This window comes from Battus philenor, unplaced genomic scaffold (genome assembly GCF_028537555.1).
Source record: "Battus philenor isolate CCGP_79_NKW_IND1 unplaced genomic scaffold, ilBatPhil1.0.hap1 SCAF_14, whole genome shotgun sequence".
Lineage (NCBI taxonomy): Eukaryota > Metazoa > Arthropoda > Insecta > Lepidoptera > Papilionidae > Battus > Battus philenor.
The window spans coordinates 3,871,725-3,888,816 of record NW_027181676.1 but is presented as its reverse complement, the minus strand read 5'-3'; the positions used below and the strand labels follow the sequence as shown (position 1 = coordinate 3,888,816).

Below are 17,092 nucleotides of genomic sequence, written 5' to 3'. Positions count from 1 at the left end.
AGTGGTTAGAGCTGTTCCCAAGCTCAATTATCACTTAAAAATGCTTTGCGGGATTCTTCCTAGAACCGGCTGGTCTTGAGGTATTAACATGAAATCTGAGGTAGATGTGTTAATGTTTATTCGAGTATAGCCCATATTTATACCTAGCTACTAGCTGATCCCGCAAACGTTGTTTTGCAAAAAAAATTATAGTTTTTAATTAACAAATGTAAGATAAGGGTTGATCGTAGAGGGGTGAAAATTTAGGTTTGTATGTATTTTTGTATGCTGTATCATAATAAAATAAAAACCAAAAAATTGTCTAAAAAATTAAAAATAACATTTAGGGGTGGACCACCCTTATCACTTAGGGGTATAGAAAATAGATAGTAGCCGATTCTCAGACATACTGAATACGCATGTAAAATTTGGTAAAAATCGGTCAAGCCGTTTCGGAGGAGTTCAAGTTCGAACACCGTGACACGAGAATTTTATGTATTACATATATTATGTATAATCAAAACGCCGCTGATGATGACGTAATGTTGCCGCCATGTTACCCATGTAAATCATATTTCTGCGGAATTCCTTTTTGATGCGCAGCTGACGATGTTGCTTCCAGTTCCATACTATGATTTTTTTACTAGTTTTTGTTTGATAAACTTCTTAAATTTATTAAAAGACAATTCAGACGGTTGCCCTCAAAAGTTACTAATTTCATAAAGCTACGTTGCCCAGATTTTCGAAAAATAGTCAACATGTAATAATCGATAACATTGTTACATATTGATACACACATCACAACATAGTTACGTAAAACGTCTTTTAACGCACATATGCAGAGCGACTTGCCTAAAATTTCAGTTCTTACTGGCGATTTTTAAAATCAAAAAAATACAGAAAATAATGTTTAATATTTTGTCTATTTTTAGGAACAGACGCTAATACTATAATCAAATCCTGTAAATCGTTTTGTATTTAAAGGTTCTAGGTATATAATAGACAGCCTAAATTCAGTTCCTTAGTTGGTGATATTTTTGTTAAAACTTTTATTGGTCTATTTTTTAATTTTATTGACATGAACGAGATATTTGATAATATACGGCATAAAGTGTCTACCTCACCTTCCTGTCCAGTTCTCACATTTCTGGAGATTAGCATTTACGCGCCCGAAATGTAGTGGCCATTTGAACCTATATTATTTACCGACTAATTGCTACCCCACTGATTGGTCACACTTCGAACAAAGAAAATAATCGTTTCCTTGACTGGTAACGGACTTCGAGTAACTTCGACAATGCAAGCATTCTGCATGAGAAAGTCCTACGGTTTACATCACAAAACAGAAATTTCGGTTAGGATAGACAGCCTCTACTCTACAACAATCTATATACCTATAACAGTGTTTATTTTATAAATGGAGAAGGTTGTTCAACAATTAAAAACAAATTTCGTAAATATCTTTAATAACACAACTATTGACAGTGACAAGAAGAAAAGAGCAGAATAATTATAATAGGAAATTAGCTTGCCTGTAAAATACCGATAATCATAAATAGTTCAGATTCATAAGAGCACTTTAGGATGGAATGAAACATCAATTTACAAAAAGCAAAATGCACAAATTGGTTCAGCATTCAAAGCGACTTCGGATGAGAAATATAATATTTTTGTGTAAAGGAGATTCAATAACGTTACATTGTTGAGATTCAGAGCGACAATTGTGCCGAACCAATATACTTTACTATTTTAGACCCTTATTTTCATCATCACATTGCGTTACCTTACAACAACACTTAATAATAATATGCTTAGAACTATTTATAAAATGAGGATTGAGTGCAATTACAAGTCATAGATTTCCAAACTGAGTTTTCTTACAGGAAAATTATGAAGTGTCCAGAGCATCATGGCACAGGTGAAATTGAGGATTTCTAATACTAAATTGCACAGTGTTTTTAACATCCTTTCAATATATAATACATGAATTTCAAAACAGTTTATAATTTGGAATATCTCAATCTTAACTTTAACACCTAATAAATTCACAAAAAACCTTAGATATCTTTCAAATTTACACAAACAATTAAAATATCAAATATGCAATCTAAACTTATTTGGTCTTCCATATGCAAATGTATTATTTAAATACAAAAATATATATGGGCCAAGATACGATATATTCATTCAATCAAATATACATGCAAAATTAAAGAATAATATCAGTGGGTTTACATTAATATTCAGTAAAAATGTCCTCCACCACCATTTTAATTCGGTAAAATTATTTCAATAAAATAAATCACAAATTTCTCAGCTACCACTTAGTCAGACACAGAAAAATAAAACTAAAACATACTCCTTGATGTATAACTGAAAAAAAAAACAATGCACATTGAAATTATTTGGTTACAATGTACCTTGTGGAACATAACGAAGGCAAAGGTATTTTATATAGTGCACTTCTTAACTAGGAAGGTTAGACTTAAATTAATAAATGTTTAGAGAGTATGGTAATTCCTTTCAGTTTGATTTTTGTAATATTTGAAACCCATGAATCCAATTGCGAGGAGACCAAGTGTCAGGATTATACCACCAATGAAACTTGGTCCGTCAAATCTGAAATAAAAATATAAATAAATGTGAGGATTTATTATGAACAGAAACTAATAAAAATATTCTAAACTTTCGAACTTAGGGAAACCTCTGGTTTATTGAAATACTGAGGTTGTTGACAAACCCAAATGAAAATTAAATAACAGTAGATATCAAGGCAGTAGGATCCTCACTTTTCAAAGTGGTCTAGGTGACCCTAGGAGTCCAGCAAGATGACTTTGTTAGGTGTTTCTTGGAGGCATGTTGGACTAACAAAAAATGGGGCTTCACTATTTGTAAAGGGGTTAAAGTTTAAGTTTTCAATAGTGAAGAACTGGAGGCTAGATGCTTAAGGTAGAATTCGCGTCACTTACGAATGTAGACATATTTTAAGAAGCAGAGTGACATTTACTTGTAAAGATTTGTTTATTCAATTTTCAGTTTGTGATGTGACATATAAAGGAATGAATTATGTTTTTGTTTGTGATTGGAATTGGGCAGCAATGCAAATTTTTCCAGAGTTAGATCCAATCTTTTCATTTTCGGTTAAGTTTTAGGTATATGGAATGGTTAATGTAGTTGCAAAACTTTGAGAGAAATTCTTGAAAACTCTGGTGTACACTATAAACTTACCCTCGGGCTTGAAGTGTAGGTTTATCTTCATCTTTTTTAGGAGCTTCTGTTGGTTTGATTGTAGTAGCACTCTTTTCTGTTGTAGTGACAGTGGATTTTTCAGTTTTCTCTTCTGGTTTTGTTGTAGTGGTACTCTTGTCTTTGTCTGTGGTGTTTGCCGGTTTAGCTTCTGTAGTGGTTTCAGTTTGTTTTGCTGGCTCTACTTTCTTTTCTGTCTCCTTCTGAGGCTCTGCATCCTTCTTTGTTTTATTTTCATTTGTGTTAGGTAGGGGTGTGTTTGTTTTATTGTCTGGAGTAGCGGCAGATTTTTCTGTTGATGCATCATTCTTAATAGTTGTAGGTAATGGTGCCGGCTTCTGTTCAGATATTGTGGTGCTTGGTACACTTTGGGCTTTTTCTGTTGACACTTGATTCTTTGGATCTTCAGCAGTTAAATGTTCATTTTGCTGCGCAAGTTTACCTGTGACTGCAAACAATGCTTTAAGTGAGATTTGGGAATCATTCAGTAATTAAAAACATGTTATGATTACATTTTTTTTTAAATATTACCATTTTAAATGTGAATATTTGCCCAAAAGATAGGCATATTTTGAGTAAATATTAGTTGTTGGAAGGTGTTGTTATGTCTCATCTAGCTGGTTTTACCAAACAAGAGATACTGATTTTGGATGAGGCTGTTAGAAGGTTTTTATAGATCAATGATTTTTTGTCTATTTTTATTGAGAAAGTACCATTTTTCCAATCAATTAATTTGGTAGTATTATACATTAAATAGTATGTAATGGTAGTGATTTATAATATAAAGATCCAAATAATAATTTTTACAGGTATTTAACAAAATAATCAAATCTTCGTTTAAGTAAATACATAGCGAAACATAACTTAATATTTATTACTCTATAACTATTCATTGTATTTGGTATCTATATTAATAAAAGTTGTTTTAAAACTTAATGACTTGAAAACAACCTTGGTGTTTACAGGCAAACATGTTTTTGTTGATTCTCATGTTAAATCTCTTTAAAAAGAATTTGCAGATATCAAGCATCTATTAGAGAATTTTATTAATCAATTTTTATCAAGCAAAATAAATATGTATTCTGTTTAAAGCCCAACATAATCTGTTGCAAATAATATTACAATAAATTTGCATGAATCAGCTATAAGCTACATATATATATGAATATGGATGAAATGTCTTCTGAGAAAAGATTAAATTTTAAAACAGGTTCTCAATTTACCTGCACTATTATGTACCTCTGATAAAATTGTTTTATCTCAATCTTTCTCAAGTTAATATTAAAATAAAATAGCTCAAAATATGGAATGACCTATCTAATTCGAATATGTAGAATTCTCAAGGTATTCAGCCAAGTTCAAAAAATCTAGAAGAAGTTGACAGTAATGTAGGAGGTTAAAGAGCTAGAGGTCACCTACTCTCTAGACTGATGCAGTTACAAAAGCGTTTAAGAACTCCCTGCACTGTATCATAAAACTTTCAGGAAACCGAATATCCGGGTGAAAAATATAGGACTCTGACCTCTCAAAACAACCTCATATTTGTGTGGTTAGACTGGTAGAAGTTACCTGAAGATGCAGTTTAGAAAATCAATATATTCAAGAACAGACTGGATAGGTAACTTTAGTAGACATATGTAGACTACTGGCACTGAACTTCCTTTTTGTAACTGCTCATTTGGTAATAAATAAATATCTTATAGACAGACTGATTATACAAAATAGTGCAAAATTGTCAAAAATACCTTTATTGTGCAAAATCAAAATAAAATTGGGTAACTATATTATTTTACCTACACTTAACAACAATAGAGTCAATTGTTTTCTACAGAAAGAAATAAGATTTATTTCTGTAGAAAACATTAATATATAAAAATTATTGATGTATTTAGATTCTGCAGGTAGTAATAAAAAATCTGACTAGACTAAATAGTATCCAATAGCATGTGATTAAATATTGATATGTATATTTACTTAATTATTAGTAGACTAGAAATTATGAGAGGCTTCAATGTGTTATTATGTAAATTATTAGTATCATATTTTGTTTATAAAGGATTGCCAACCAATTAACAATACTTCATGTATATATATATATAAGTATGTGTGAGTGTGTATGTGAATATATATCACAGATAACCAACACATAGCTTGCTACCCATTTACTTGTTTATGCGTCTCGCCAAGAGTTTCAAACAGTTGATTTATTTTATTGACTTTCTCTCATCAATATATTGTTAAAAAATAAATTATAAGGAAATGGTAGTACAATCAAAACAGTTTGTTTGCAACTCATTTGTCAGTGACTTATTCAAACATGCAATACAATTTTTTATATAGAATCACGATTTTTTATATAGAATTTTTAATTGAAGTCTTTATTTTTAGTTTTAACATTTTTCTATTCTAATGTCAATTATAAATAAATTTTTGTAAATTTTTACTAAGTGTTACTTTATATGCGCCCCGCCATATAATTTTAAAATTTCAATTGACCCTGATGCAAATTAAAAAGGTTTGCTCACCCTTAATTTATAGTATTAAAATGTTTGTAAATAAGTATCTCCAGTTCAGGGATTCCAGATACAGCCTTATCCAATTCAACCAAAACCACACAAACATTGTTAACCACATATTTTGAATAAGATTCAATACAATGAATAGATATGAAATGATCAAAATGGTTTATTGTTTCAAGTAGTTGAGCAACAATTAGTGATAAACTTGGCATTCAGTTTTGACTTTAACAATAGACACATTTTGCTCAATAAATTATAATGACTCTTCATAACATTCCTTACATATTTCACAAAATCTTCAACATTAGTTAGTGTATAAAACAAAAATCTCTATTGCTCATACAAACCTAAATTCATAGTATTAATATCAGAATATTTGGTATGATAATCAACAATTTTCATAAGTTATTGGTACAAAGAAAAATAGCATAATAAAACAATTCTATATCATGAGATACATAACTATTTGTTATAGGTGTAAAAGCTAATTTGCTGTCAATAAATATATAGTACAGCCACTCTCTATCCAAAAATCAATAATTTCAGAAATGACAATTTATGTAATGATACTACAGTATAAGGAAGCATTTTCAGTGTTTGCTTTACATCCACTAAATATCATTTACTATCCAACTCTGCTGACTTAACACTGCCAAAAGTTATTGGTGTATTTCATTTAAAAAAAATGTGATGTAAGGTATTTCTGAGTGTTCACTTTATGCAGGGTAGTCAAAAATAAATATGAAAGCTTTAAAGCATGTTGCTGTTAAATGAGATATACTTTCACCTCTTCATAGTTTTTGCAATTAGAACTAATGAATCTGTATATGTGCTTCATATGTAAATCTCTTGTCTGTTACTAAATCATTAAAAAATGTGTATTTGCAAGAAATAACTTGTGTTACAAGTATTAGAGACAATAGTCACATATAAAGGATAAACTCTGAACTACAATAAAGAGTGTAGTCTCAGTAAACCATCATTCTTAGATCACACTATAAACTCTATACTACTTTGCCAACATAATAACACTCTTTTACACTGAGCGCCGGCTACACTTAAATGTATCCCAATATGACTCTAATTTACTATAAGAGGTAGTAATAATAGGTTACACTACAACCTTTTCCAAGATTAGCTTTATTCAACAAGCACTTGTGACGGCTAACACAAGTGATATTTTTGTTAAAATGTACTTCTATAATAAATAAAGAGAAACAAAAATTAATTTTCTAATCAAAGATCATAAATAACAATATCTTTCCTAGGATATCAATCTGCTTGTTTAGCTTTTCATTTATAAAGACGTCTATGTGCTCTATTTAAAAGAAATGTAATATTACTTATTGTAATAAGCATAAATCAATATTAACACTTTCCATGCCATGGCAATATTTGAGGATTCTCCATACAGGTGCATGGGGCGCATACAACTGACACTTTAAAAATTAAAAAAAAACATGTGAGACTTAGCTTTACATTTTTTCAATAATGCAAGGCTATAATTAGCGGTAAAAAGTCATAAATGTTAAAAAGCAATGCATACACGACAATGTGAAATTATCTATATTCATATTCGACCCTGCAATTGATTTTCCTCAATCCTTTCTTTTTAATGAGAAATGCAGCAAGGGTTGTACGCCCCACATGGCACGGAGTGTGTTAAAAATGTACGCTTAACAGCGACAAAAACATATAACTGTTAAAAAGAAATAAGAAAACAACACAATGGTTAGAAAAGTTTAGCTGAGATGAAGACATATAAAACCAGTTACACTAATGCCAAGAAAAGGTGCACTAATTTAATTAGTTGCATATTATATGTATATCTCAATATAATATATATATATATATATATATCAAAATTTAATTTGTTATGTTTGAGTTAAATGTTACTTCATACATTTGTCTGCTGCATCAAATTCATGTACATATCTAGACAATTAGTCCCATAAATCAACATCAAGCAGACAGATTTTTTTTGTGATATAATTTTTTTAGTAAGTTTTCTTTAGTAAATCTGTTGCCAAAAAGTTAATGATTTTTATGTATCATCTGGTATTATTTTTATTACCGTGACTGGAATGGTTTACTTTCACATTTTTTCACTTTTGTGGCCACAAGTAAACTAACATAGATTTCTCACATATTTTTAAAATTATTCAAGTTTCAAGTAGTTATATTTTTTAAGAATGTGTTTTCATAAAAATTGCTGTTTTTGTGTCATTTACAGAAGTGTTACAGTAACATAAAATTAAAATAAAATTAGAGATTTCTAATAGAAGGAACAATACATCTACAAGAACATGGGGGCACAAAATTAATTAACTTTTTTAATAGCAATAATTTTAAAAACATGTCAAAGATTTTCTTTATTAATCTTCTGACCCACTACATGCCTTTTAGCTTGACGTTGATTTATGGGAAGCCATGAATTTTACAATATTTCCATAGCTAATATAAAAAAAATATATAAGATATTGATGAGTGAAACTATAAAGTTCACAAATATTTTATTCAGTGCACTAAGATATTTTACATGTAATTATTTTCCTGCAAATGTTTTGAAATGTAAAGAAGCCCCACACAAAATTCAACAGTCATACTTATAAAACAAAACTAATACAAAATATTTTACAACAGACAGCAGGTAGAATGATTAAGATGTTAACAAGCTATGGTCATTCAAATACTATCTTAATTTACAAAGGCATATTATAACAAAAAATACTTTTCAGTGAATAAACCAACTTTTGAAACTATCTTCTTGAAACTAACCTGAGTTCATTTCTAGTATTATTTATAGTGTACAAAATTTTGATAATGTATAAAAGATATTTTTATTAATATTTTCTTGACTAGTTCCCTAAATATATTACAAAGCCTAAGGCCACATATTTCAACTGGTAGTTTTTTTAGCACATTTATGCCTATTTATAGCACTTATAATGTGATATATAACAGCATTATTCATAGCTGTTTTCTATTCAGTCCTACTTTAAAATAACTGATCATTATTTTTTTTTGATATTTATTAAGAAAACTTATTTTATGGTTGTACAACATACAATTATATTTTTCTAAAATTTATTGTTAATTTTACAAAATTAGTATATAAATAAGGTAATAATCATTTATAACTTAATTTTGAGGTAGATTTATGCATGACTTCCTCTTTTAAATAACAACCAGGAAAACAGTACGAATCGAAAACGTGGAAAAAATAAAATACAAAAATATTATTGGATTTCATTAATAAACGTTATTGAAATAAGATGCTATCCCTAAATTATGGCTGTTAATTTTTGTAATGAGAAATTTTTTTTCTAAATTTGAAATGATTTAACGATTATATTTTTAGTGTAATGTGTTACCATCAGACAACCCGTAGTAATAAGGCGTGTAAATAACCAACCCATAATTGCGTCATTACCAATAATTATTGGGAAATTTATTATAAGTTTACGGGTTCAACCTTTCTACAATTCGATGATTATATACAAATATGTTCAAAAGCGTGCACTTCGATTTTAATAAATCCATTGCTTAATTACATATATATATACGAGTATTAATTACAAATATAGAAATAAAGTAACAGCATCATTACAAAAACAAGTTTTACAAGACAATGTCACCATAAAGAAATTCTATAAAACGCAATTTTGTAGACGCTCGATTACTCTTTATTTTATCTTACCTTGATCGTCAGCAGGTTTGCACAGGCAAAATGAAAGCGATAGTAAACATATAAATATAACTTTCTTCATCCTTTATAGTTGTTAATACTCAGTCTATTATAATATAAAATTAGTCGAAAATCTATATCTACGTACTAACGACTGTCGTCACACGCAAATTCGTGATGAAAGAGAATAAAATTAGTGATGTTCATTTACGAGATAGTTAAATCGATTTGTAGTAAAATCGGTAATATTTTATGATTATTTCAAATTATATTATTATAAACATCGAAAATAAATATTTTTGTGGTAATTTCTAGAGATTTGTTATTATTTTTAATGTGTAAAATTCTACACTTGATGTTATTTTTAAATATACAAGCATTAGTACATTTATTAGATATTTTTGTAAAAAAATTATGCAAATATTATATTTATATTTTCTCATTGTATAAATCTTTAGTCAACGTTTGTGTTAGCTTTTTAATGTTATTTTTATAGTTTGAAAATTTGACGTTTAATACAGATTTTTACCAATTGTTCATGTGGATTGTTCAAACATCTTTATTTTTAAATATCCATGCAATATTGGGTATCAAGACAATACTGCTAAATTTATTATGAAATATACGAATAATTACAATGAATCGAGTTTTTTTTGGAATAAATAACAGTACAAAAAACCTCTGTAACCATTAAAGTTACTAACCCGTTATTAGGGATTTCCCCGGGTTTTATTCAATAAAATTCGTTGAATGTATATTTTTTGCTGTCTATCCCCTGAATTTTAATTACGAATATAAATAAGACATGTAGTAACAAATATTTAACTTCAAGGATATTTATTCTTATTTAAGAATAGTAATTTAATTTGTACGATTACTGATTCAAAAATTGCAAATATCTTTAAAGAAACTTGTAGCAAATTTATTACTTTGGGACGTAGTGAAAAGATATGGACTTGTATTAGAGATAAACATGATTTGTTTTGTACTAAGAATTATAAGAAAATAGAATTTAAAAAGAGAAAATTACAAGTCAAGTGTGACGAGAAATTATCGATTGATAGCTTAAACACATTATTTAGTTTTCGAGAAATTTTTATTTAAAAATAAATATTTTTTTGGTAATTTATATCAAATATTTTAGTATTAGTTGAACATCTTAACATATGTCTTGTATAATATTAAGACATATCTGTATATTCAAATTTATTAAGCCTATTAAAATTATTTCTAATCTATGTTATGGAAATGTAATTACTAGGCACAAATATTTGTGACATTCTTATGAATGGTTTAGATTATTAGATTTTCCTAGGAAAAAAGTTAATTCTATGCATTAACATATCCTCTGTTAGTCCTTCAGGCTTTTCATATGCCTCCCCTTTTAATTCCCCTGCAGAGTTCTTTCCTCAACAATCTATACTAGTTTGTTCCACTTGTCACATTTTGTTTTTTTTTTGTTTTTCTAACAAAATACATCCAACTCTTTTTTACACGGTTACATGTGAAGTATGATAAATTGGGGTATATATTTGAAAAATATATGAAATCGTTTAAAATGACAAAACTGAACGCTTTCCTGTAGAAATAATGTATTATAAAATTTATAAATCAATATTCACTTTTAATACAAAAAATATTAAAATTAGCGGAAAACCAATTTTCAAGCCATAAGTACACAACATTTATAAATATCAATTGAAATTAAGAAAAAAAAATTCAATTTTTTAACTTTTCATTGATAACAAGCGTGCACTGTTTTTACGGATTGGACCAACAATGCTTATAAAAAAATCAGTAGGTATGGTAGAAATGAAAATGTTCGTAACCGTCAAATTTTATTTTGATGCTGTGTAGATAAGTTTCAGTAAGTAATGCCAAAATTAGAATTAAAAAATGTAGGAAATCGTTCTACAATAATAAAAAAAAAACAATGGAACAATGTGCGTATTTATTTTCATTGCTAAACCGTTTTATTTTAAAGATCGTGTAAAAGGACCGGTAAGAAACAGTTCAGTGTAATTCAAAAACACCTGATGTGCGCAGTGGCGCCACAGTTATTCGATTTAACCACGTGAATTTAGTTATTTCATTCAATTACATATAATTTACATTACATTACATTTACAAAAAAGTTTTGGAAATATAATAACAATTTCAAAGCGGCCATTTTGATCGATAACGTTTATACAAAATTAATATTGCATTTTGAGAATGTAAACTACAATTCGAAATACTTCATGGTGATATTCTTTGATTTGAAAATAACATCATGTGATGAAATTTCAAGCGAATAAAACCAGATGTCGTTGTTACTAATTATTTTGAATAAAAGTAAAATAATCATTTTTAAAATAATTTGTGTAATATTATTAACATCCATAATTTTATTGAAAAAAGTAAAAGGACACGTATTATTAAATATTCATCTGCAAGGAGATAGCGGTATGACTATATGTTTAAAAAAATAAAGATTTTATTAATATTTCAATTACATTCAACTCCAAAGTTCAACGTTGTAGTTGGAAAATTTATTTTGTAATTAGTGTTAAAACAAGTTGCATATTTAAATAACTTAACCTTTCTGTCTCAAAATACTTCGTGGATCTAATAAGTTGTTATTTAAGACTGGCCTTTAAAGGTATCAAATGAAAAACTAATTTAAGGCGTCTTCTGAATTTAAATTAGGAAATTTATTATTCATCCAAAAGTTTCAGAAGGATTACGACTTTTTGTTCAATTGTAGGTAATTAACCAGAATAAAGACTTAGTACTCGGAACTCGCGAACGTAGTTGCCCATTAAACTTCTAAGTCTTTGCCTTTTACAAGTCTTAATATAAGTCTTTGTAATAGTGAAATGGTGTAATAAGAAAAACAACCAGAGTCAATGACAGACTATTATTAACTACCTAGAAGTTAAGGACATCAAGTTCATGACAATGAATAGTCGATGTAATCGAACGCAGATTTGCTATTAAATATTACTTTTTTCTGGTAAATAAAATGAGAGAGGATTTGTAGCAAAGTTTTTTGTTTAAATACGTTGAGTATATCCGATATCACGTTGATACTAATATTATTTTATAAGCACTTTCTACTGAAGAATTTATTACTTGACCACCGTGCGGAACATTATAATCGACCCCACAAAATTAAACGTCGCACTAAAGGAACCGTGGTTAAACGCATTAAATTATTCTCTTCAGTAAAAGCACGCCATGTGAGAAAGAGTATAAATAGGTTGCACATTACGTCAGCGACAGGGGCGCGTTGAAAAGGGGGAATTCCACAGAAATATAATTCTTTATTTACATCGATATAAATAGGGGCGAAACTAGCATGAATATAATATAGACAATTCTACTTCAGACTTCGTGTTTTTATTACCTTTAGATCTACTCAAAAGAGTCCCACAAGATGATTCTTATATCAGGATCAGAATATTGCATGGTTATTTAAGGAATCGTTTGCATAAAAACATTGTGATACCATAGCCGCGACAGTATAGAACGATTTATACCTCAAAGTTTAACAATTCCTTTTTTAAATGAAAAGATATTTTAGAAAAAATTACGAGAAAAAAAACTATGTGTTTCTGATGGTGACAGTTCAATAAGTATCCAAGAATGTAATATGTACTTTTTAATATTTTTCGAGAACAGCCGCAATGTACACTTACAATAAGTATATACAGAAGTACAAAATAGCAATTTTTTTATTTATTAAATACTGTTTACATGTCATATTGCTAGCTTGTTTTAAAAAATAACCCTTCTTTTAATGTAATAACTATAATAATTTTATAAGTATTTTTTAAGTTATCGACAGATTTCACGTTTAATTTCTTTTAAAATATTTTTATTACACTCGCGTAAGTGTGTATGTCATTCTATTCTTGAAAAATTTTCAATTTCTGAACACTTATTAAATGTTCGGTAGAGTAAGATATAGTACAAATGATATGATGTCGCAGATCATAGCTTATAAACTGTTTTATTCATAAAATTTCTTTGCAATATCTTTCTTTGACTTTGTAATACAACGTGACTCACAAAGCGAGCAAAATCTTTGTCGTAATAAGACGGGGAAAGATGAAGCTCTTTTTATGACAAGTCTAATGACGCCATATTAATTTAGAGTTATTATTTATTGGAGATGTATGTAATGGTTACCTATGTATAAATAAAATTGGAGTATCGGTTTGTAATATTAAAATAACCGCTTTTTACCACTTGCATAATAATGTATATTGAATATACGGTACATATCAAAAACACATTTTTTTTTAAATTTTTGTTTGTCTGTTTGTTAAGGCTAATCTATGAAATGGTTGGACCGATTTTGATAGGACTTATACTGGCAGATAGCTGATGTATAAGGAGTAACTTAGGCGATTTTTAGTTTTAAATTATAAATTAATTCTTATAATACAATGATATAATGATACCCACAAAAACCAGTGCGAGCCACGCGAAGAGGAGACAGCTGGTGAGAAATAAAAGTAAAATTTTTACAGTCGAACACATATACACCTATCCCCCGATTTACACGGTACTTGTTTTACACGTTTTCGCTTTTACACGATTTTTCAAATAAGTTTTTTTTTTGTTTTTATCGCACTCTACTAAATGCTACTGTGATTGAATACGTGTGCTGTGTACATATTTCACGGGGAATCCCGAGCTTTTCGGATTTTTTCCGGATTTCTACAAATAAAATTAAAGTTTTATCTACGGAAAATTGTATTTGAATGAAAGTTTCACAGTTTCAGATAGATTTAATTCTCCATATTCGTAAATTACAGGTGTGTGCATAATTTAGATTATTATAAATTAACGGCTGTGATTAAAGTAAAATTCAGAGGGAATTAATGCAGGAAATTTTGAAGGGAAATGATGGAAATTTACCAAATAGGCATAATAAAAAAAAATTAAATATTTTAATTTGAATAAAAATATAATTATTAAACTTTAAGCAGTTTAGTTATAGTGAATTAAAACAACTGATTCTTTTATTAAAGGTATAATGTTATGTAATTGTTCTTATTTGGTGCTTAATACTTGTAAATTAATGAAAAAAACAATTATTATAATACATAATTTGTTGATTTTCTTTAGTTAATCTATAAACATTAGATAGAATTCTCTTACGCTTTAATAAAGAATTATTCAAAATTTAAGAAAGAAATAAATATTTAATAAAAAATAAAAGTTTTCAATCTTCCCTCCAAAATTTCCCGCATATTTTTCCTCTGAATTTTACTTTAATCACAGCCAAATTAACACAAATTAAAAAAAAAATTATAGGCTTATAATGAAGAAGGAATTTAAAAGAAAAGGTATTTCTTTAGAAGCTAAAATTGAATTTTTGGATCGCTTACGAAAGGGAGATAGAGTAGTAGATGTTGCAAAATCATATAGCATGAACGAAGCTACAATAAGAACTATTAGAACAAATGAAAACATAATTAGAAAGAGTCTTGCAGCTGGCAATACCACGAGTATGGGCACAATGTCATACACCAGAAATATCGAAATAGAAAAAATGGAGAAAGCTTTAATGCTTTGGATAGAAGATCAAACACAAAAGAGAGTACCTTGTAAGGAGTAAACATCAACAATCTTCCCGTTTATTGGAGAGCTAATAAGAAAGCGTGGGTTACTGCTGGAATGTTTACTGAATGGTTTCATGAATGTTTTATCCCAGATACCAAAAAATATTTAAGTTCAAAGGGATAGCTTTTTAAAGTTCTTTTGTTAATTGACAATACGCCGGGTCACCAACAAGATCTAGAATATGAGAACGTTGAAGTAAAATTTTAACCAAAAAATACAACTTCATTATTATAAGCATTGGACCAAGGCATAACTTCTACTTTTAAAGCTTTGTACATAAAACGTGCCTTTACAAATATTTTGGAACAAATGGAAAACGATGAATCTTTAACAGTTATTAGTGCTTGAAAAAATCTTATAATATTAGACTGTATGAAGCATATTGCCTTATCATACACTGCGATTAGGCAAACAAAGCTCAATAGCTGTAGGAAAAAATTGTGGCCAAATGTAGTCAAAAATGAACATTCAATTTCAACGTTAAATGATGAATAATTGCAGATAGTACAGATGGCCCATTCTTTAGGCGGAGATGGTTTTGATGATTTTACTGATGGTGATATCGCAGAGTTAATGGCTGATAAAGAACTAATTGAGGATGATTTAGTTAACTTAGTTTGCGAAAGTGAGTCTGACAAATCTGATGAAGATGAATTAGTACCTGTAACATTCACTGCTAAAGTCATCCGCGAAGGACTCGTATTGGGAACATAGCTGGGTAATCATTTTTAGCAAAATGACAAAAACGTTGAAAGGGCTTTACGATTCCAACGTGACATAAATCGCTGCTTGGCTCAATATAAAGAACTTTGCAAATATCTTACAAAAAATTCGAAGCAATTGTTAATAACCAATTTTATTACCATCTCTCATAATGTAAATATTTCTGCTTCAAACATCGAATTGGCACAAATAACTTCGAGTGATGAAGTAATTTCTGACAGTAAGAAAGGATAATAAAACACCTTAGGTTTTATTTTTTGTTCTTCTGTTTAATGTATTGTAATTAAATAAAAAAAAACAGTGTTTCCGTAATATGTTAAATATTTTAACTTGTCAATGCATTTTATTTTTATTTCTGTGTGCACCTAAAATATTGAAAAAATCACAACTGTTAAATAGTAATAGTAATTATGCATTTTCTGCAAGCTTTTCGATTTACACGGTTTTGACTTGAAAATTTTTAATTTTCGATTTACACGTTTTTCAGGAACGTATGTACCGTATAAATCGGAGGATAGGTGTAGTGTGTATTTATTTTATCATTATTTTAAATTTAGGATCACTTCCTAGCAGTGGATTTTTAGTTTTGGAAACATTTCGTGACACGGACATTTAATATAATATGTCATTTGTTAAAGGTATTTCAAGATGGCGTCTTTGTTACTTGTCACATTTTTAATCACACACGAAGAGAAAGCTCAAGATAAATAGCTCTGTATGGTATTACTGGATATAAATATTGATTTATATTTATGTTCACTATTGCTAGCAGCACAGTGACTTATGGGATCCGAATATTAGCAATCACTTTGCACCAGCGTCGAGTTGGACTGATTTATTGCGTCCAAAGATATATGTTGACTTTGCGAACGTGAATCTGAAACTGATTATTAACTTAACATTTACATTACCTAAGCAAAAACAAGGTTTTACCTTGTTTGGTAAGTGTTAGACTGTACAATTGTCATAATCATATAAAGATACCTCATCAAGACACGTTTTTTTCACCAAATAATGTTATACAGGTGATTGGAAATACTTGTAAAGTATTTAAAGGTTTAAACGCTCATTTGTCAGCTACTTTAAAGCTTTTATACTTATTTACAATCACCTTGTGATTGCACTGTAATATGTTTCATTAATATATTTGAGATATATTAGCCCAGTGGTACAGAACTGAGACTTGCGATGGTAAGTCGCGGGTTTATTTAGGAGGAAACAATCCTATATAAATCACACTCTGTGCAATAATTGCACGGGATTGCCACTGCTCATAAACAAGTTTCTGGAGGATGGGCAGCAGTGTCCTCCGCATACCAGA

General features: G+C 28.9%; 1 protein-coding gene across 1 annotated transcript; it reads right to left on the bottom strand.

Annotated features, from left to right (window-relative positions):
* Nucleotides 1-1,434: 1,434 nt before the first annotated feature.
* On the bottom strand, nt 1,435-9,603 carry LOC137933748 (sialomucin core protein 24-like). Its single transcript, XM_068777780.1, has 3 exons — nt 9,445-9,603; nt 3,208-3,673; nt 1,435-2,598 (listed from the first exon to the last, which is right to left on the bottom strand). Exons 1-3 carry the CDS (start codon nt 9,512-9,514, stop codon nt 2,481-2,483), a joined length of 654 nt encoding a protein of 217 aa, XP_068633881.1. The 5' UTR covers nt 9,515-9,603; the 3' UTR covers nt 1,435-2,480.
* Between the last annotated feature and the right edge of the window lie 7,489 nt (nt 9,604-17,092).

Coding starts and splice junctions, on each gene's coding strand:
- LOC137933748 (XM_068777780.1), bottom strand. CDS start 9,514: ATGAAGAAAGTTATATTTATATGTTTACTATCGCTTTCATTTTGCCTG. Junction 3,674..9,444: donor CAAACCTGCTGACGATCAAG/GTAAGATAAAAT, acceptor CATTGTTTGCAG/TCACAGGTAAACTTGCGCAG. Junction 2,599..3,207: donor CCTACACTTCAAGCCCGAGG/GTAAGTTTATAG, acceptor TTTTTATTTCAG/ATTTGACGGACCAAGTTTCA.